Source organism: Macaca mulatta, chromosome 14 (genome assembly GCF_049350105.2).
Source record: "Macaca mulatta isolate MMU2019108-1 chromosome 14, T2T-MMU8v2.0, whole genome shotgun sequence".
Taxonomy (NCBI): Eukaryota; Metazoa; Chordata; class Mammalia; order Primates; family Cercopithecidae; genus Macaca; species Macaca mulatta.
This window is the reverse complement of record NC_133419.1, coordinates 121,007,849-121,029,747: the sequence shown is the minus strand read 5'-3', so window position 1 is coordinate 121,029,747 and position 21,899 is coordinate 121,007,849. Positions and strand designations below refer to the sequence as shown.

General features: G+C 43.5%; 3 protein-coding genes across 16 annotated transcripts in view; all 3 read right to left on the bottom strand.

Annotated features, from left to right (window-relative positions):
• Positions 1-5,139, bottom strand: part of ARHGEF12 (Rho guanine nucleotide exchange factor 12) — a 148,689-nt gene extending 143,550 nt beyond the window's left edge. For 2 of the 4 annotated variants that reach the window (XM_015115966.3, XM_077964534.1), the window contains exon 1: positions 3,633-5,139. In XM_015115966.3, coding sequence (XP_014971452.2) covers positions 3,633-3,664 — 32 coding nt within the window. In that variant the 5' untranslated portion in view covers positions 3,665-5,139. The remainder of the gene's footprint in view (positions 1-3,632) is intronic. The other 2 variants (XM_015115967.3, XM_077964535.1) reach the window with 1 other exon arrangement.
• A 1,994-nt stretch (positions 5,140-7,133) lies between these two features.
• Positions 7,134-15,109, bottom strand: TLCD5 (TLC domain containing 5). 4 transcript variants are annotated; one of them, XM_001106879.5, is made up of 3 exons: positions 15,035-15,109; positions 12,793-12,992; positions 7,134-10,827 (listed from the first exon to the last, which is right to left on the bottom strand). In XM_001106879.5, the coding sequence occupies exons 2-3, from the start codon at positions 12,989-12,991 to the stop codon at positions 10,289-10,291; spliced, it is 738 nt and encodes a 245-aa protein (XP_001106879.1). In that variant the 5' UTR covers position 12,992; positions 15,035-15,109; the 3' UTR covers positions 7,134-10,288. The 4 variants fall into 4 exon arrangements, with proteins under 4 accessions (XP_001106879.1, XP_028689915.1, XP_028689914.2 ...); XM_028834082.2 differs by having other exon boundaries at positions 15,049-15,109; XM_028834081.2 differs by having other exon boundaries at positions 12,793-15,109.
• POU2F3 (POU class 2 homeobox 3) overlaps positions 13,583-21,899 on the bottom strand; it is an 89,923-nt gene continuing 81,606 nt past the window's right edge. For all 8 annotated transcript variants that reach the window (XM_077964531.1, XM_077964526.1, XM_077964532.1 and 5 more), the window contains one exon: positions 13,583-21,602. In XM_077964531.1, coding sequence (XP_077820657.1) covers positions 21,563-21,602 — 40 coding nt within the window. In that variant the 3' untranslated portion in view covers positions 13,583-21,562. The remainder of the gene's footprint in view (positions 21,603-21,899) is intronic.

Sequence of the window (21,899 nt, the reverse complement as noted above, 5' to 3'; positions counted from 1 at the left end):
TATAAATGTACCATTAATCAGGAAGATTACAACACTGTACTTTCAAAAAAAGTTACTTTAGACTCTGCATGTTGACTCATGTAAAACTGTACAAGTGAATGTACTATTGCATACTTTTATGACTCAAGATTTTATACTGAACTAAAAAGGCAAAGACAAAACTGAATACAAAACACTGTGATCTTTAGCCCCCATTTCAATTTTGTACTTATCGACTGGCTGACTTTACAAGAAAAGGTTACAAATAATTTTACCTTGCAGACAGATGACTCATGCAATGTTGAAAATAACATATAAACATGAGTAGCTCTTTTTTTTTTAATCAAAAGCATTATATAGCAATTTTGACAGAAAAAAGTATCATTAATGAAAATGCTAATTGCTGGGTACAGGCATATAAAGTCACAGGTTTCCACACTCACTTAAAAAATTTGCTTAAGTTAAACAGCTTAAAGCTGAATTCAGTGCTTTAAAAAAATTAAATCAAAAACCTGTCTTTATCTATAAATCAAAAACTACAAAATTCATAAGCCCTAGACAAAACAAAGTCCATTTATTTCAAGGAAGAACCTTATAACTTTCCTACCTGTACTGTCCCTGAAAATTCAATGTTATAGACACTGGCCTGAAATCATTTACTGAGTCTACTGAAAGGGTATTCTCTCCTCTCTACCTCTCAGAAGAAACTCCAATTGCTATAGGACCCCTAAATTATCAGGGATACAAGAAAGACATGTAAGAGGACTGGAAACAATTGGGATATATTTTAAGACTGAATGCAGCAATCAATGCAGACTATAAAGCAGCAATCAGACATTTCTACACTTGTCAATGCTCATTCTAAATGATGAAAACTACAGACTCCAGGGCTCATATATTGCTTAGAATTTTTTAAAAAGCTATTTGGATATACTACATAGAAGTAATAGCTACCATGAACATAGTTTGAGTTCAAAGTTTTTTAAAAAGTTCGAGTTTTAGGTTTTAAGAAAAGGGGTGCGGACTGGGGAGTAAAAGATGAAGGGAAAGAGAAGAGAGCAAGCAAAATGTGTTGATTTAACTGCAAAATAATAACAGGATGTAACAGAGTTCTGAGTATCCAAAGTGACCAATCAGAGCCTAAACATAGCTGAATTCCATCCCAGCCCCAGCACGTCCCTAACACAAGAATAAAACCCTTATCTTGTTCAGCCATGTGTCGCCTGCCACAAACTGCAAAACAGAACAACGCCCAAAACCAGCTAGTCTGATTTCAACTGAGGACAGACAGACTCTGTAGTCAGAAGCACCACAATGAAAGAACTCTAACTCACACAGCTGGCCTGGTGGTTCTGCACACTCTACGAAACAAAGCCATACCACATACAGCACTTCAAACTTGAAAGGATCTCTATCTAAAAAGCTACACTGGCGCTGTTAATTTTCCAATAGCTCCAGAATCAGCAAAATATACCTACAGTAAGAGTTAGACACTGCAAAAAAAGGATGAGGTACGGCTGAGAGAAAGCTAGAAACTATTATATACTCATAACTTTGTTAAGACACCTTGGCAGAGAAATACTACTAAACCAGTACCTCCAGATTTCACTACAACATATATTCAAATTAGGAACAATTACTATCTTAACAGCAAACGGATGCTTTATATTTACGAAATATATTTACATGTGGTCAAATAGGAATAATTCTTAATAAAAAAAGACCCTAGTAAAAAAAATTCCTATGAACAGGTCTCAGTAGTGCTTATTAATTGGCTTTCCAAGGTTCTTTTCTTGAAAAAAAAAAAAATGTAAAATTAGGCAGCAGCACCTGAACCTATTCAAAAACATTAATGCCCAAACCAATCTGCAGATTAATCTTACAATATTCATTTTGTAATCTCTTGTGCCTAGCATAGTGCCTGGCAAAAACAAAACAAAACAAAAAAACAGGCTTTCAACAATTTCATCCTTATTGAATGTTTATATGCCATCTAAGTTATAAAGAGGATAGAAGTCCCAAGATTCTATTTCCAAGATAACCAGAAGACAAGGAAAATCTCTGAGAAGCAATGCTGAAGAAAAATCATTACTTGAGGGCTTTTAAGTCACTTGTGTGTGGAATGAGTTCGTTCTGTTTCTATAAATTAAACACCTCAGCATCGCAATGAAAACCAACATTACATTAGTTCCTACTAAGACTTTTGTTTACAGGCTCAACAGAAAAAGCCGTAATTGAATGAACCAGGAAAACAATTATCCCCACACCGGTAAAAGTGACTTCTCAGAAATGAAACACCCTGAAAGGGGAAAAATGGGGATAACCAGAAGAAAGCAAGATAAGCATTGTCAATACTTACAGTAAGTGTATTCTTGGAAAAGTTAAAAATTATTTCATTGAAAATGAAAACCCACTTTGAAAAATACACAAAGAGTAAATATAAATGCTTTAAATATTTAACGGACTCTTTTAAGTGAACATTCATGTGATGCTGGAAAGCATCAACAGGAAGAGGAAGTTCTGTTTCTGGAGTAGCTGTTATGGTATGATAATGGAATTTGGCCCTTTTAAAATCAACAAATGAGTCTTACAATTGGGTAAAACTCTTATTAGGAAATTAGACTACTTTGTGCAGAAGCACTATTGTTGCACTTTTTATCAAAGAGCTTTGACCCTCTAATTCAGTTACTTGATCTATTTTTTCATGATATAATAATTTGAAGATTAACTTAAAAATAAAGCAAGCTGACATTTCGGACTGGCATGCAGTGTCATAATGAAATTGAGAAATGAAATGTGGTCAAGGAATCAATATACTTTTTATCCCTTGCCCTATAAACAAAAGTAACTTAGGATAAGCAAACTGTACTTCAACCACACATGGTCTAGCTCCATTCGCCACACACCACCATGCAACACTGGTAAGTGCTATAAAGGACAGACACAGAACTCAACAAATTCAGCTGCGCGCTTATACTATGCTTACGGTTTATCTCTCTTAAACGCCAAGTGTTTCTGGAAGATGAAATATTTAAATACAAGAATTAAAAGCAAATCCCATGATTTACCCTCATTTCTTCAGCTCCTGGACATTGCTTCCAGCAAGAACCTGTGATTTACTGGTAATGTCAACATTCTGGAAAGTTATTAGATAATAATTAAACACTGTGCAGGTCAACATCTCAAAGAGATCAAGTTCCCAGGTCACCATGCAGTAGGCTCAACATTAAGTTCACAGGTAGAAATTCATAAAATGTAATTGTCTTGAGAACCTACTGCAGGACAGGGCTAAAGCTGAGAAATAATACACCAATACCAAGCCGACTTCAGGCACCGACCTTCACCCAAAATGACCTTCTCCTCTGATTTCCAGACGAGTACACAATCCTAATGCACACTACAGGCGGAAAACCACAATAATGGTTTTGCCTCCCCCTTCTCTGAGAATCGGGAGGGAAGTTTCTCTCCGGAAAAATTACATTTCCAAAAGCCAATCAACTGGATAACTCGGCAGCAACCCCAGGCTAACTGCACTGCTCCGAAACAACCCTCTTTCCTCTGCCTGTCAACTTCGCTGGCCAAAGACAATCTGACTCCCCTGCTAGGTCGGGCCCGATTCCGGGAGGCCGAGCGAAGGAGGAATTCATACCAACCTGTCGGTGATAGTAGACTGTGTGCCACTCATTGGGGCCCTTGGCGAGAGGTCCTCCTTTTATCCAACTTGCATTTTACAGTAACACCTCCTCCCCACCCCCAGTGCTCTGGGATCAGGCCCAACTCCGTCAGGGACACAAAAGTCCAACTCAAAACTCCATTCAGTCATCTAGACCATCCGATTGGAAGGGGTCAACGGATGCGGGTTGGAGGAAAACAAGTTATCTCCCAAAACAAACTGAGAAAGCCAGGGAGCGAGTCAGTCCAGAGTGAGTCGAGCTAGCGACAAATCCTCCAGAAGGCACAAGGAGAAACTTCCTCAGAGAGAGAAGTCCGCGCGCCGTGGGAAGGGGACCCGCGACTCCCGCCGGGGCTGGGGCGGGATCAGCTCTGGGACGGGTGTCGGCTCCTCCTCCGGAGTCTCGGGGCCTCGAACTCCCCGCCGCGGCAAGGGCCGGGGCCCTCCCTCCCGGCTCTCTATCTGGGGCTGCCGGCTGCTCCTGGCCGCAGCGTTGGCCGCGTCTCCGGCCGTCCCGCGCCGGGCTCGCGCGGTTCCATGTCCCGGGCCCGGGGCTCCTCCTCTGCTCGCCGCCCCCACCAGGCTCCCGGTGCTGGGACTAGCCGCGGGCGCCGGGGGAGGGTCCCGCGGCCCGAGGTGACAGGGACCCCGGTCTCTCAGCGCCGCGGGCTGCTCCCCATCCCTTTGAGGCCCGGACTCTTCCGCAGTCGCCAGAGGCGGCGGCTCCTCCCCGACGCTCCCCGCGAGGGGCGGGAGATGCCCGTCCGGCCCGGCCTGGAAGCCCTGGTCCGGGAGGCGGAGGCGGAGGCGGCGGCTTCTACCCGCGCAGGGCCGGCTCGCCGGGTTCTGGAGGCCCTCGCGGGAGCGCGCGCAGACAGCGGAGGAGGCCGGCGGCGGTGGGGGCCGCGCAAACGCGGGCGCGCGCGCGGGTTCCGGTTCCGGTTCTGGCTTCCCGGCCCTGGCCGCGTCCGGCGCGAGCTCGCGCTTCCCGTCCCCCGCCGACTTTTTTGGCCCCCTCCCCTCTGACTTCGGGAAGCCGCCTCACCCGGGATCCCTCCGCCGCTCAGGGCTGCGCTCCCGCCCTTGTAAGGACGCCTCCGCCGGAGCCCTGTTTGGGGGAGCGGAAAAGTAGTCCTGCGGGGCGGAGGGAGGTGGGACCCGTGCAGCCCCGGGAGGCCCACCAACCTCCCGCGGCGCCTGGGCCCCTGAGTGCCGAGACGTTGTCTTTCGAGGCCAGTTTGTACTAAGTCTACTTTCACCAGAGACCTCCTGAGAGCGCCCCCCAGATCCCTAGGACATCGTGCTGGGAGGCTCTTTGGAAATTACCAGCCCCCCTTGTCCTGGAAACTTTTATTCCTTAAGGGAATGTACTCTCTCTCCTGCCTTCTGGCTGCAAGCGTTCTACCAGTGCCCGGCCGGCGCCCCTCGCTGCCTCCGCAGGCCCCGCTCACCTGGGCACCTGCCGGCTCCGGGGGGAGAGCGCGGCGGGAGCGGGAGGCGCAGGGCTGAGGGAGAGCAGCTGGGGACTGCAGCCAGGGCTTCTCGGTATAAATATTGCTTTTAGGCTGTTTTTGCCTTGGCAAAATGAAATGTGTTATTTGCCAAATTGAGAAGGCATGGTGCTTTGCATGGCGACTTAACAAGTGTGTTGTGGAAAGAAATGGGAGAAGAAAATGAAGTATATTTATCCAGTAAATAGCATTACGGTTCTCTCTGAAGGGTTCCAAACGTTTTTTCGTTTTTTTCCCCTTCTGGGTAGAGAGATTTAGATACCCATCTAGTTTTATGATTGAATAATTCAGTATTATGGCAATTTAGGTACCACGTATAATGCAGTTCTTCAGTTCTGCCTGCAAACGTCTAAAGAGGCTATTCCCTTTATCCAACTATTTTCAGACTTTTGAGCGTAAACCTATGTTGGTGGCAAGGAATTTCAGCCATTTTGTGGAATCCAAGTAGCAAATCAAATCTAATAAACAGTGGATGTGGAGAGAGGAAACAATTACCTCTTAACAATGCTGTTGCAAAAAGTCATTCCACAACAGTTCATGAAAGGATCATTATCCCCGAATAGAGGCATGAGCTCACACTGACGTTAGTTAGAACGGGGGGGTGGAAAAAAAAAAGGAAAAGATAAACAGAGGCCAGAGACGACTCTTTATTGCTCGATTTTTAGGTTCAAGGCACAGCCAGCTAATTTTGTAATGTTTATTTTTGGAAAGAATAGAAGCAGATTAGCCAAGGCACTTTCCTAATGATGAGACCAGGACACATTGCCACCTGCTGGTGTATCCTAGCATGACAATTCTACCCTGAAGACTCTTAAATTGAGTGTTTACATGTAACTGGAACGAATCCCATTCATCTCTCTCTCTATATATATATACACACTGACCAAAATGCAAACCTTATTCCCAAACTTAATAAATCTTTCTTAAAAGTATTAAATATCTTATTTTCCCCTATTCTAATAATGTTACAGTGTAAGTATCAAATTAATTGAACCCAATGACTCATCAAATCATGCATTTTAAAAATGAGTTCCTCTCTTCCCTTAATACTTGAGGGAAGCCTCAATACTTAAGCTTCAGGAATAAAACAAACTGGGAAAGTTTCCTAATTCACCTTCTCTTCCTTGCATACAAAACCTCTTGGCAAGCTGCTTTCAAGATCTTTCCAAACTTAAACAGACCCACGGTTCTAGCTGTGAGCAAAGAAGGCATTTTGCTGTGGGAAAGCTTCAGAAGATGGTAAGCAAAAGATTGAATTAAGCTGTGGTTATTCATTCCAGAACTAATTTTTTTTTTTAATGATGGAAAATCTCTGTAGTCACCTACAAAGCATTGATGATTTAAAAAACAAACAAACAAACAAAAAACCTGAAAGCCTCTTTAACGCTGCTGGCAGTTCAACTGTTGTAAAGGCTGTAACTATGGATGCCTTCAGAAAGTCAAGCCAGTCTAGGTAGAACACACTCCTCAGGGTCAGTATTTACCTAGAAAAATGACATTGATGACCCAATCCACTGGACATGCTCTTTGAGGAGGTTTTCCAATGGGGATTATTCTAAACCACATTCTCATCCTCTTGTCCATTCTTTCAACATGCTTATTAAGTATCTACTATGCGTCCCAGACTCTTTTAGGCATTGGTAGTACAGTCCTCAAGACAGGGCCTCCAGCTGTCTTCAGATGATGTCTGATGTCAACTCACTTGACATCACCATTTTCAAGGCAAGTGTCCAAACAGGTGGCAGAACAAGAAACACATTGAGGTTCTTCCTCTCTCTTTTGGCAAACTGTTTTCTGTATGTCAATTGTTACCCCCCAAAATGACAAAATAGGGGGAATGATGGATAATGAACAGCAGATTAGAGATATTCACTAGTAAGTATGAATACAGGTCAACATTTCTACAGGTCAAAAGGCTGTTTTTAACTTGTTGGCAAAACCACCACAAAAATATAAAGACAGACTCTGGATTTATAAAAAGTTGTTTTACTTTTATAAAATTTAGTACAAATCTTATGGAAATATAAATCCTTCTTGAACAGTGTTCGTTATCATTACATAGTAATCCAGTGCAAATGAGTACTTCATTTTGTCCGAGTATACCACACATTCATTAGCCCTTCATTTACCTGTGGTTTCAAAACTTAGCATCATCTTAACTGCTGAGTCATCTTCAGTTCACATTGTTCTCTCAGAAGTTTTTTCATAGTTATTAGTAATAACATCAAGAAAAGCTGAAATGAGGGATTCCCTTCCCCTTACCGATTATTCATATTTCTCACCATTCAAAAAAATCTACATATAGTCCCATGAAAGTGTCCCCAAAACAACAATATCTGCAGTCCCTTTATTTCTGAGGAGTAAGAGAGAAAAAGAATTGGTACCAGATTAAGCCTGTTCATTTGTCTGGTATGGAACAGGTTGCACTGTGCCAAAATTCAAGAGCCAGCTTTTTTTCTGTTTTTTTAAGCTTATGTGCCAAGCCACTCTTTTCTACGAGTCTTGCTAAAATCAGCATTCCCCAGCATCCTACTTTGACCGCAATTTTGTTGGAAAGAAGCTCACCAGCTTTTTAGGGGCGCTCATTATAGAAAAAAAAAAAAGTGGAGATTAAGAAAAAAACAGGAAGTGGAGATGCTGTCAGATTATCTCAATGCCCAGCAAAACTCTTTAAGCAAATGACATTCATTTTTAAAGACGCACTGTTAACATGCATTTAAAGTTACTGTTTCCTGAACAGTGATGACTTTACACCATTCCAACCACTCCCTCATGCTTGATTTCTGTGGCCAAGACCATTTTCCATTTTCAAGACCACTCATGGCTGAACATGGTGGCTCACACCTGTAATCCCAGCACTTTGGGAAGCCGAGGCGGGCAGGTCAATGAAGTCAGGAGTTCGAGACCAGCCTGGCCAATATGGTGAAACCCCGTCTCTACTAAAAATACAAAAAGTAGCCAGGCATGGTGGCACACGCCTGTAGTCTCAGCTACTCGGGAGGCTGAGGCAGGAGAATCACTTGAACCCAGAAGACGGAGGTTGCAGTAAGTCGAGATGACACCACTGCACTCCAGCCCGGGCGACAGAGCAAGACTCCATCTTTAAAAAAAAAAAAAAAAAAAAAAAAAAAAACACTCATTACATTAGATTACCAGTGGCCATGGAATGAACTGACACTTCCTACTGACCAGCTTTGACTCCAGTAGCACCATATGCTTGCTCACCCACTGAGCTAATCAAACACCATTGACTTAAATAACATGGTAAAAATAAATAATCAATAAATACATAAATAAATACTTCATGTTTTCATAAAAGCCCTACAAGAAAGACCTCCATTAATAAAATGCCACATAATGTCTCTATGAAATATACTACAGGGTATTTCATTCATTCACAATAGGTTTAAACTCAGGCAAAGAATAAACAAGTAACCTATCCACATGATCTGGCAAGTGAGTAGCAAAATTAGTTAAACTAAGAACCCAGGAATTCTTGATTCTTAACCCCTTGTTCTAAGCTTATATTCTTGCTTCTCTTGAAGACTGTCACATTAAGAATTATTTTTTTTTTCCTTTCAAGACTGGCCTTGTTGTATTAGTTTGTTCATAGAGTGGTACCATTTTAGTAAAAATAAGAAAAGCAGGAGTACTAAAAGGGAATGTATCTAAAATGAAAAAAAAAAAAAAAAAATTGACCTCATCCCCCTGAGGCCAGTACACACTTTAAAGTCTTTGGTTCTAGTTTGCAATATGTACAGCAGAGCTGAAATCTAAACTGCCATCTCAAGCACAGTGGAATCCACATGATAAATCCCTATGGAATTTAGTCATAGCCTCAAATGCCTAGGAGATTAATGCACAAAAGCCCTGAGAACTGGCATAGTTTTCCTGGTAGGGCAGAACCCATGTAACAGGACTCAGTAAATCTACCCACACTTCATTCATCTCAGATCCAAAGCCCTAACTCTACAGGTTTTGTGCAGAAAAGAGTTAACATAGCAGGCCTAAACTGCTATCCTTGGAGAGGCCTGATTACAGGGTTGGCCACTGGCCGGCATTTGGGAACTCAGATTTTGGAAGGGCTCCCACCATTAACTGATAAGACTGGCTTACTGTGTCTGAACTGTTTGTGCAAACAATATGGCTTATGCTGAACACCTGCTTTCCTTTTGAAAATCTTGAATTTTGCTATCTGCCAGGGAAAGGCTGCCTAGGTGACCTGTCCTCAGTAAAAACCTTGGGCACTGAGTCTGTAATGACCTTGTCCAGTAGATAGCCCATTCACATGTTGTCACAAATCACTGCTAGGGGAACTAAGCACATCCTGTGTGATTCCATTGGGAGAGGACTCTGGAAACTTGTGCTTGCTTTACCCTAGACTTTGCCTCAGGTGCCTTTTCCTTTTACCGATTTTTCTTTGAATCTTTTCACTATAATAAATCAAAACTATGAATAAGACTATATGCTGAGTCCACTGAGTCCTCCCAGAGAATTATGGAACCTGGCAGTGGTCTTGGGCACCTCTGGCACAGTTGGAATAGGAGGTTCAGTAAGTAACGCTCCCCCTCGCTGCCACAGTTTCACTCTCGCCCTCCTACGCCCCTCTGTTTAAGTGGCCCAATTCCCCGATCTAATGTTCAGAATCCCAAATGCGTGTCTCTTTCTGAAAGCCCCTCACTATAGTAAATGGGGTAAACTTAGATAAATAGATACATGAAAAGCAGAAATAAGTGTTTATTGAAAGAGTTACTTCTCAAAGGAACAAGAAATAGCACTAATCTTTTTCCAGTTCCTTTCTAAACTGCCTGAACATCAAACCTCCCAGGGACAGGAGGACCCAGGGTCACCGCAAATGAAAACAAATGCCAGTTGTACTCACTTCACAGCTCTGACTTATTCCCAGCTACCATGGAGTAGTCTCACTTTTGACAACTGTGCCACTGTAGAAGTTGGTGTTTTAATACTGATATATGCTCGGCTTGAAGACTGACCAAACTGATCAATAAATTTAGCCCTTTTTTGAAACCTAAGTTTGTTATAAGCATAATTCCATAACAGTCATATTTCCAACCTGGTTCCCATGGCTGACTTAACCCAATCCATAATCTGGAGCAAGCCTTGGCTAGTGTATTTTGAGATGTCCGTTGTGTTTCAGCTGCCGTTCCTCACTCCGCCTGCTTCTCCAAGCATGGTACTTCTTGATGCTCTTCCTCCATGCAAAGCGCCAGATGCTAAACATGAAACACCAAGACACAGCATACATGGCTACTCCCCCAGCCTTCACAAACCACTTAGGCGTGGGGGAGACCATTTCACAGAAAAGGAGGCGAGCTCCTACACCAATCCTCACTCCTGTGAACAGAGCCACAAAGAGGAAGTCCACTACATCTCCAGTGAAACTGTGATAGTGTCCTGTTTCCCGGAGAAACCAGCGCATCTGTAGCAAGGGATTGGTAAGCTCACTTCCAAAGAGGACTGCATTGACCTCTGTGCCAGATTCCCCAAGCACAAGGGCCATGATAATGCCCAAGATACTCAACGTGTGATGAGCCAGCATCAAGGCACCCTCAGACTGGAAGTAGATGCACCAGCCCAAGTCGAAGATGAAGTAGCCCAAGGTGAGACACAGCACATGAACTTGGAGAGGTGTATTGGGTGAGCCTGAAACAAACCAAGACGGAAGCAAAGTGAGTGACTGGGAATTGTGCTACCTTGCACAGGGATCCTATGTTGTTGTCTTTCAAACCTTACTGAACACTAAAACAAAAACAATGGCAGGCATGTGCTTTTTAAGGAGGGCCAAAGATAGACTAAAATATAAAATCTAGGTCTTTATCAAACTAAATGATGTTCAGACCTCAGGAAACACTGTTCTAATGAATCTGACTTCAATGAGTTTGCATCCTTCAGTGAACACAGGCAAGAATCTGTGTCCTCTCCGTGGAACAGCATAAAATCCAATTATTTTGTTTCTTCAATTAAAATCCTACACTTTTTTTTTTTTTTTTTTTTTTTTACCCTGCTAAAGATTTATTTCCAGACTCTTGGATAATGGTTTCCTGAATGTCAGATTTTTTTTCTCAGCTTAATGGGTTACGTTATTGAACACTCAGTGGCCCTAACCTATCCTGAAAGTAGATTCCGGAGAGGGCCCCAGAAGTTAGTGTGTGCTCATGTCCAGGAACATAGGTTTTAAGGACCTGACATATTTGAAACCATTTAGAACCTTCATATAAAACACAAAGCTTAACAGTTGCTTTCATTGGTTTGACAGTTTGGGGGGAAAACTCAGAAATTCGATAAGAGAAGCTAAAGAAATATTTTTAAAAATTATATTCCAGGGGAGTTAAGGGCTGCATTGTGTCCCCCCTCCCCAAATTCATATGCTAAAGCCCTTAACCAGTAGTACCTCAGAATGTGAGTGTATTTGGAAATAGGGCCTTTAAAGAGGTAATCTGGTTAAAATGGGGTAACTAGAGTAATCCAATATGACTGTTATCCTTAAAAGAAGGGATTAGGACACAGATATGCATGCATACACACACACACACACACACACACACAGAGGGGAGACCATGGAAGGACACAGTGGGAGGGCGGCCATCTGCAAGCCAAGGACAGAGGCCTCAGAAGAAAGCAACCCTGCTAACAACTTGAACTTGGACTTGCAGCCTCTAGAATTTTAATAAAAATTGCATATTTATGAAAGTAACACTTGTACATCTAGTAACAAAAAGGATAAGGAATATCTCATCCTCTTAACATAGACATGGAAAGACGCTGTCTTTTGAGTAGAATTTTAAGAAAATAAACGCCTGGTTAAGCCACCCACTCTGTGGTACTGTGTTTGGCAGCCCCAACCAATTAATACAAGGGGGTGATATTTTTGCATACTTGGCTGGGCGCGGTGGGTCAAGCCTGTAATCCCAGCACTTTGGGAGGCTGAGGCAGGCGGATCATGAGGTCAGGAGACCGAGACCATCCTGACTAACATGGTGAAACCCCATCTCTACTAAAAACACACAAAAAAATTAGCCGGGCATGGGGGTGGGCACCTGTAGTCCCAGCTACTCAGGAGGCTGAGGCAGGAGAATGGCGCAAACCCAGGAGGCGGAGCTTGCAGTGAGCTGAGATTGAGCCACTGCACCCCAGCCTGAGCAACAGCGCAAGACTCTGTCTCAAAAAAAAAAAAATTGCATACTTATGAAAGTAACACTTGTACATCTAGTAACAAATAGGATAAGGAACATCTCATCCTCTTAACATAGACATGGAAAGATGCTGTCTTTTGAGTAGACAGTCAATTAAAAGTTGCAAGTTGACAAAAATATGTATAATACAGTTCTATTTGTGTCTTTTGGAACATGTTGATATTGGCTTTATGGTTTTTATATTTCTGATTAAATTGTAACAAGCAATTTAAAATTTGTTTTAAAAGTAGAGAGTTATGAAAAGCAGAAACAAGTGACAAACAGTATCAGAGTTAACAATGAAGAAGAATGAGGATTCCAAGACAAAATTATAATGGGAATTATTCTTCAATATTGTACAAATTCTGTTTAAAAGTCCCATGCTTCTAAGACTACCCCCAAATCATAAATCCCTAAGGGAAAATCCCCTACCTACCTGGGTGGGTAAAAGGCCATGGGCCATCAATGAAGCCAATATAAGCGGAGAGGCCTATGGAGAGGACTCCATGGGTGAAGGTGACCAGCCGGCAGCTCCACTCATAGCTTCGGTGCTTATTCAGGTGGCAGAAAGAAATATAGAGCGAGAGCCAGCCACACAGGCTGCACAGCACCTGCAGACACAGAGCTAATGCCATCCTGTGATGAAAAGACCAAAACCAGAAAAACAAAGAATGCACCCTAAGAAAAGAGCATAGGGTCATTTTGTGTATATGTCCTCATTTCTATTATAGAATAGTTCAAAAATATTGCCTTATCTTGTTTTCCTTATCTACACAGCCAAGAATCTTCTATTTAAGTATGGCTGTATTTATAATTCCACGTTCCTCAGAGATAACATGTTAGCAACTGGTGAATGCTGTAAACTGGAAACCAGGCACCGCACTCTGAGCTGGTAGGCTGGCATCACATTTTATGATAAGTAAATGTCAATAATAACCCTCCAGTGATGACTGAGCTTGGGCAATAATACACAAATAATAAAGCACATGTATTAAATAATATCTTTACAGTTCAAAGACCCCAATGAAAAGCACTCATGAAAAAATAGAACACTGCCACTTTGGTTTCTGTGAGAGGTCACATGACACATGGCAGTTTAATATGGTTTTAAGCTGATACTTAATTCAGCTGAGGTTTGGATTTGGGTCACAGGTTTATCAGTCAAAAACAAAACTTGGGATAAACTTAAATATAGAACTAAACAAAGAGTCCAGACATCTTGGAGGTTGGGGGGAAATCCTGGCTTTATTCCGTTCTGAAATCCAACCCAAAGATTTGCCAAGAGTGAAGCAGAAGGATGCTAAGGTTCAAGAGGTGGGGAGTTTTTGTTGAGATCTAAAAATATACTTAAGGCAATTATTCAGTTAAAAATGAAATGACGCCAGAAAGCTGTACTGGTGACAAATACGTTAGGACAAGAACAGCTATAACTGAGTCAATTTAGTCACACAGGACCAAAATCTAAAAATGAGCAAAATGTTGTTACTAGTATTCATTAGCTCCTCCATTGAAAGTCAAAAACATATCAGATATCTGCTTCATCTCAGCAGAAATAGTCTGCATGGTTATGCTTATTGCTTAACCTTATTCTGACCAGTGAAATAATATCTGTGGAAGTCAATACACAAGCCACTTCCCAAGAATGCTATCCAGGGAAGCGCTTTACGAAGGTCAAGGCCTGTACAGCTTTCATCTGAAATCAGATTTCCATTCAAGAAAACAGTGTGTGTCCATAATAGACCTGGGTTCCAATTCTGTCTCTGCCCCTAGAGAGACTAGCCATAAGAGTGTGGGCAAATCACTTTAACCTCTAGAACCCCAGTTTAAAAAAAAAGAAAGAAAGAAAGAAAAGAAAATAAGGAGGAGGAGGAGAAGGAAGGAGAGGAAGGGAAAGGAAAGAAAGAGACTAGGACTGGAGAACTCTACAGTCCGGTCCAGTTCTGACATGGAGTTCTGAAATAAACTTTGTAAAATATCAAGGCCAATTCTCAGAGTAAGGGCCAGAAATACAAAGTATCCCGGGTGAAGAGAACTGCCCTCCCCTATCTCCTTCTAAAGGCCAGGGTCACTGGCCAGTAATGCGGATCAGCTCATTTGGATATGCCTATTAGTATTTTTAGAGTCCTCTGAATCCTAATTCCTTGGCAGAACAGAGAAAACAGCAGCCCATTTACAATCACTTAAATAAAAGAACAGACATTCGTAAATGGCAGACACAACTCTATGACCTTGGGAACTCCCTGTGTGAGTTTCGGCTTTTTGCTCTTGGTTTTTGCCAAAGAACGGAAGGGCATTTGGAAGGCCATCGCCGCTCAAAGGTCCAAGGCTCCTCTCCTGGTTTCTCCCGTTCCAGGGCCAGACTGGCGAGCAGGAGCCTTGGAGCTGGCGTGGCTGGCGGTGAGCGCGGGTCCCGGGGCCTCGCAGGGACGGCGATCGCATCTCCGCGCCGCCGTGCCTGCGACGCTCGGCCACGCCCGGACCAAGAGCCGGAGCCAGGCACCGTTATCCCTGCATCCGGCTGGCGCCGCAGCTTGGCGCAGGAAGGCCTCGGGCGCCCGAGGCAGTAGGAGGCCCGCTCCCCTTCCGAGGCCACCCCGGGCCCTCTGCCGCCTCCTTCCCCAATGGGCCGCGCGGGCCCGGTGCCCACCCCGGCCGGGCGGTTCGCGCCGCGCGGTTACCTGGCGGAGCGTACCGGGAAGCCTCGGGCGCCCGGGCGCCCGCAGCTCCGGGTCCGGATCGCTGCAACAGGAAGCGGAGGAACCAGAGGGGGAGGACGAGGCTGTGACGGCGGCGGAGGAGGAGCCGGGGGTCTGGGGGCACCTGCTGGCTGGGCGGATGGAGCGCAGAGCCGAAGCCCGGACACCGACTTTCCGAAAGCGCGCGGGAGGGTCCTCCTTCTCCGGCGGGGGAGTCAAGAGGGATCTGGCGGTGACGTGAGACCTGCAGGTCGCTGCTCTTGTTTAGCTGTTGTTGTTTAAATCATTATCCACTTCTCCCCTCCCCTCAATAGGACAGCTCATGCAATCAATTTATCGAGTACCTACCAAGTGCTTGCAGCCTGACTAGGCATTGTGGGGGATGTAAGACATCGTTCTCGCCCGTGTGCTTGAATTTAAGTCGTGAAACAGGAACTGATGAGCAGGAAAGTGCTCAGGCCTGAGAATTAGAAGTTACAGTATTCCAATGTCAGCCCTGTCACCAACTTGGCAGTAAAGCATAAGTCTTGAGAGTGAACCTTGCTTGGTATATCTTTGGGCAAGTTACTTTTCTGTTGCCTGCCTTTCCTCGATCCTCAGAATGGGGATAGTAATAACACCTATCTCATAAGGTTATTTTGAGAATTTTTAAATATTACGTATGTAAAGTGCTTTGAACAATGACTGGCACATGGAAGTCACTACATAAATGCCAACTGTTGTATTTCAAGTTGGGTAAATCCTTTTCTTCTCTGGTTCTATTTTAATACCGAGCAGAGTAAGTTTGAGCGATAAGAATGGAGGCTCGAATGGGATAAAGACGGTGTCTGCCTTGATTGATCAGGACAGGCAATCCTGGGTGCTGAGGAACCTAGACAATCTCAAAAGAAGACGACCATTAGCAGAAATGTGAGTGTTTAGACCATGCCTGGGGAATAGTAAATATTCTAGTTTTGGTTGTTTATCTTACCAACCCTTCAAAGGCAAAGGCACTGGTTTCATCTTTGTTTCCGTAGGACCTAGCATGAGGCAGGTACAATGTTTGTATGTTGAATCAATGTGAAATGAGTCTGGAAAACTATCTCGGAAGCGTGTCACAGTTCCTGAAGTGTGTTGATCATCTGTGCCACTTGGGAAGTGTTTTCAAATACCTTATGCAGGCTGTACCTTGAATATTATGATTTAGTAGGTTTGGTATAGGGTTCAAGGATCTGTATTTTTTAAACCTGCCCAGAAGTCATTCAGATGATCACATTTGATAACCATTGCTGTTAGAGTCTTTAAATGCCTATGATGCCAGCCTAAGATGCCAGGCTGAGATACCTTATGTGGAAGCGCATGATGTTATTGAACAAGAGAATCATATTATCATGCTCTCCAAGCCCTTGCTACTCAAAGTGTGGTCTATGGACCAGCAAAATCTGCATCACCTTAGAGTTCATCAGAGACTCAGAATCTCAGAACCTAACCCCAGACCTACCAAACAACATCTGCATTTTAACAAGTTCCCCAGTGATTCTTATACACATTTGGGCCGTAGTTCTTAACCTTGATAGCATGGTAGAATCACTTGGGAACTATTTAAAATCCTAATACCCAGGCCACACTCTGAAAAAAGTAAATCAGAATCTCTGTGTTGATATCAATCATTTTAAAAGCTCCCTGGATGATTCCAATGTGCAACCAAAGTTGAGAACCCCAGCTCTAGCAATACTTAATTAAAATCAGTGTAAGATGAATTGGAGAAGGCCTGTTACACAAGTGTTGGGATAGACTGGATAACAGGTAATGATAGTCTGGAGAAGTAAAACATGGAAGGATCCACTTCACTGAATGGAGAGTATGCAGAGCTCAACCTCTTCCCCCATTTGTTTTTGTTGCAGTATTTTTTTTTCTAGCATCTGATTTTGGACTTTCTTCCTGCTGCCATCGTTTCCCATGAAAGAACAGAGTACTAAAGTCTTCAGGAGTCTAAAGGCTGAGGGGGCAAGGGAAAAGGGAAGGAGCCAGTTCTTCCTAAAATATTGGGCTTTTATCCTAGGGTGACGGGGATTCTAGGTTCAAGCTTCATGACCTGGGATTAAATTTTGTTGATGTACCTATCTTTGGCCACAATCCCTGTTCCACCGAATCAGATCCTTGTCAACAGTAGCATCCCCCAGAAATTCTGGGCTGTTAAGGAGAGCAGGGGACGGGAAGCTCTCCGCCAATTTAATAACAATGAGAATAATAATCACAAATAACACCTATATTGCTCTTATTAATGTACCAGGCATTGTTCCAAGCACTATATATATATATACACACACACACACACACACACACACACACACTCATTTAATCCTCACAATTATACGGGATGGGACCTATTGTTATCTCCATTTTACAGGTGAGAAACTGAGTCATGGAGCAGTCAAGGCTTTCCCAAGGTGACACGGTTAGTAGGAGGCAGAGTAGGGTACAAACCCAGGCAATATGACTCTGGAGATCATGCCTGTATGGCAGATGCGCCTAACTGCAGTTAACCTTAAGTATACCCTGAGGATGACCCTGGGTGCAGACGCACCTGAATGTGTGTCTAGTGTTCCAAGCGTGGCCAACCCAGAGATTCATTCCTTATCTATGAGGAACATCTGAGCCCCTGGCCCAGCCCTTGGAACATGGGCCATACAGGGGGCTAAGGCCCTTTGTTTCATGTGAAATGAATGTTGCCAGGTGGAGGTTGTTAGTGGGAGGGTGTAAGATGAAAGTGCTATATAAACTGCATGCTTTCTCCAGGCAGTGGTGGTTCTCCTGTCCAGCCTGTTGCCACTGGATCCCTCTTATGTAAGTTCCCCTCAACAAATCCTATGTCGTGTTTGTTGGCTCTTGGTCTTTGGCCTCTTGAATCTGGTGCTATCCTTCCTGAAGTCAATAGGGATCTGGCATGACAATGCCCTTAACCACTGAGATATGCTGCCTCCACTTACCTAAAAATTCCTGCAGGTGTGCACTGTATTCTCCTGTATTCACAACTCCTATCTCAGTGAAGGGCGTTAAAAGTTTAGAGGGAAGAAGGGAATTTTATATTTAAAAAACATAATTGCCTGTTATGTGCTAGTCACAATGTTAGCCACAGGGATACAGAAAGAAAAAAAAAAAAAAAGCCTCAACTGCAAGGAGGTCCCCCCACACAAGGAAGAGGCAGAAGAGTCAGTAAGTGAGCTATGGTGGGGGCACTCAGAGCACATGAGGAGCCCTGGCAACCTGGGAGCTCCGGCCAGGGTCCCTGCTTTGAGTCCTGGGGTTAATAAACTCAGTCTCTGAGTCAGACCAAAAGTCCTTACTTTGTCTTAGGGGCGCACAGCTGGGCCCACCCGTTTTGAGTCAACTAAACATTAGAGTATGAAATACAATTTGAAATGCAGCAGCAACAATCTTTTTTATTTCTCCTTTGGCAATGACTGGTGGTCCCTGTTAGATTCTCTTGTCCCTAGTTAGATGCTGAGGCGGCGAACCAAGCTTCAGTTAAACTTCCCTGGAATTACAGATTTTACAGAATCATGCAGACATGAAAGGTGACCCTGCTCACTTTCAGGCTTGATTCTGCTCAGCAATGTCCAAGTCAGTTGGCAAGGAAAGCTACTGGAGTCTGAACAGGCTACAATTCTGTTTATTTCTTTCATAAAAAATCATGGGCAAATGGATGAAAATCCAAGTTTTGGACAATGCAGAGGATCAGCTTTTAGCACTCACCTGAGCAGGATGTCAAGGCAGCCAGGACTTCTGTAGAAAAGGGTCGGCTCTGGCATCCGTGAGCGTACAGGGAGGAATGCACACGTGCATGTGTATGTACTTAAAGTACTGCCGAAGGCTCCTCTTGCTGTCTTTCTGCTACATACCCGGCCCCTTTAAACTAGATCTTTTCTTGAGAAAGGAAACATTACCAGTAGGCCTTCTCCCACTTCATGACATGAAATAGGAATTTTTAAAGCCCCATTCAAACATCAAGGAGCGGTTAACTCTTGATGATGAATATTTAGATTTCCTGTGTGGATATTATTATTTGCAACAAGCGTTTAATCCCAATAGTTTTTCCCTATCAGTCATTACATTTTTGAAGGGCCTCTCTTTCCCACAGGTCAGCGTTTACCTCAGCAATGGTAACTATTTATTATTTATTTTGTTTTTTGAGATGGAGTCTCGCTCTGTCGCCTGGGCTGGAGTGCAGTGGCACAATCTTGGCTCACTGCAAGCTCCAACGGTAACTATTTAAATTTGTATTAATCTAAGAAAAACCACAAGAATAGGTTCATTGCCTTTCAACCTCCTCACCAAAAGTCACAATGCATTCTGAAGCCATATATACATACATACATATATATTATATATATATATGAGACAAATATGTATATTTGAGACAGGGTCTCACTCTGTTGTTCAGGCTGGAGTGCAGCAGCACATGATCATGGCTCACTGCGGCCTTGACTTCCTGGGCTCAATAGATCCTCCCATCTCAGGCTTTCCAGTAGCTGGGACTATAGGCGTGCACCACCAAGCCTGGCTAATATGTGATTATTAAATTATCCTCTGCCTTAACTATTTATTGCTTTATGTTGTGAGTAATGGATAATTGCCATTGAGGGTATCTGAAACATGAGACATCAGCCTCAATCCCCACCGCTTAAGTGTTCAAATGACTTTACCTTAAACATTCACCATCCTCCCACTTACAATAATCTCTTGCCTACTCTGCCCTCAAGGTAGTTCTGTTACAGAGAGTAACAACTCTGAATTCTTCAGGGCCCTGTAATAATGTGTGTCATCTTTAGCATCAGTTTGGGAAGTAATACACTTAATGTCCCAATTTGAAACATTTTCTGCCATCCTGTTTCATTCTATGCACTCACATGCCCCCCACAATGACATAAAGGCACAGAACAAGAATCTAAACCTCTTCTTATCAACAGTGGAATACTTTTCATAATCACTATACACATTTATTTAGGAACAGTGAGATTCCTTTGAATCTCAACAGTTTCCTAGATATGCTGTCTTTTTTTTTTTCTTTTTTATTATGTTACCATTTCTGGAATGGCTTCATGTTACATCTCTACACACTGGCCCACAAAAAAGGAGACTCTAGAGATAATGTTCCCAAAGAAGTTAACAAAGATTCCCAGACCAGGCAGGGCATGGTGGCTCACACCTATAATCCCAGCACTTTGGGAGGCCAAAGTGGGTAGATCAGGAGGTCAGGAGTTCAAGACCAGCCTGACCAACATGGTGAAACCCCATCTCTACTAAAAATACAAAAATTAGCTGGGCATGGTGGTGGGCGCCTGTAATCCCAGCTACTTGGGAGGCTGAGGCAGGAGAATCACTTGAACCCAGGAGGCAGAGTTTGCAGTGAGCCGAGATCACACCACTACACTCCAGCCTGGGTGGGAGCGAGACTCTGTCTCAAAAAAAAAAAAAAAAAAAAAAAAAAGTTCCCAGCCCATGTGGGAACTCTGGAAGCTAGCACAGTATTTCACACTTTGGTATTTCCCCCCCCTTTTTTTTAAAGAAGATAAAATATTACAGAGACATTTTCAAAAATCACACCTGAGTTAAACATTTTGCTGGAAAATTCCACATTAAGGAGTTAAGAACATAATGCAAAAAAATGGGAAAGGGCTATATACAGGTACTTTGCCACCGTCATTATTGTGTGTTTGCTCTTGTATTCTTCCTTTTCTGCCACCAGGAGAAAGGAGAGGGGACAGGATAAAGAGAAACACAGAGAGAGAGGGAAAGAACAGGCACTCCTGAGCCCTAGGCAGACATGGACAGACAGAAGGGCACCGGTGGGCAGCGCAACATGCCCAGAGCACCCACCAAGGGCAGCTCTTTTACGCCTTCTGCAAAAAGGAGGGGACCTGAAGGGCACAATAATGAACGGATTTGGTTGTAGAAAAGGGGGCGAGGTTAAAAAGAAAATGGGGTGAGATGAAGATTCCGTCAAAAAACTTAGCTGTACAGAGAAAACATCAAGGCTTTGGTGGAGATATCAGATTCAAATCTTTTCACAGATTTTGGGATCAGTTCAGGGATTGTGGCCAAGTTCAGAGTCAAAACTATTATCTCCACTTCCGGTGTTTGGCACTCCAGCCAAATGGTTGTCCCCAGAAGCCCACAGATGAGTTGGAGATTAACAGCAAGGAGTCTTTTCTCTGAAAGACCATTGCCACAGTGAAGCTGACTAAAATACTTGGAACTAGAAGGCAAGGGCATAGGCAAGGAAGGTGAAAACGGTAAGCTCCTAGGAGGGGCTATATATTTCAAGAGCATTGGGAGTCTGCACTTGGTTCAATCACAGTTTGGATCTCCGGAGGCCCTTGCTCCTGAAGAAGGCAAGAGTCTGGATTCATTGATAGTGGGGATTTTCTTGCACTCTTCGGAAAGCAATCTGTCTGTATATAGAAGGCATGATTCCCTTCCTTCCAGGCGGAATACAGGGCCCGGTGGAGTCGGAGAAACTTTTTGGTCTCAGTGGAGGTAGGTGGGATGATTCCATCGGTACCAAGATCTGGAAGGAAGAAAGAAGTCAATCCTAAAGCTAGTAATGTGATGGCGTAAGATGGGAATGGGGAGTGACTGTTAGCAGGTATAGGGGTTTTTGGGGGGAGGGGTAATAAAAACATATTGGAATTAGATAATGCTGATGGTTGCACAATCTTGTGAATATACTGAAAACCACTGAACTGTACACTTTAAAATGGTGAATTTTCTGGTATATGAATTATACCTCGAAGCAATTTTTTAAAGCTAGTAATGTATATTATATGGTTCTCTCTCTCTCTCTCTCAGTAGGGGTAGGTGAGGA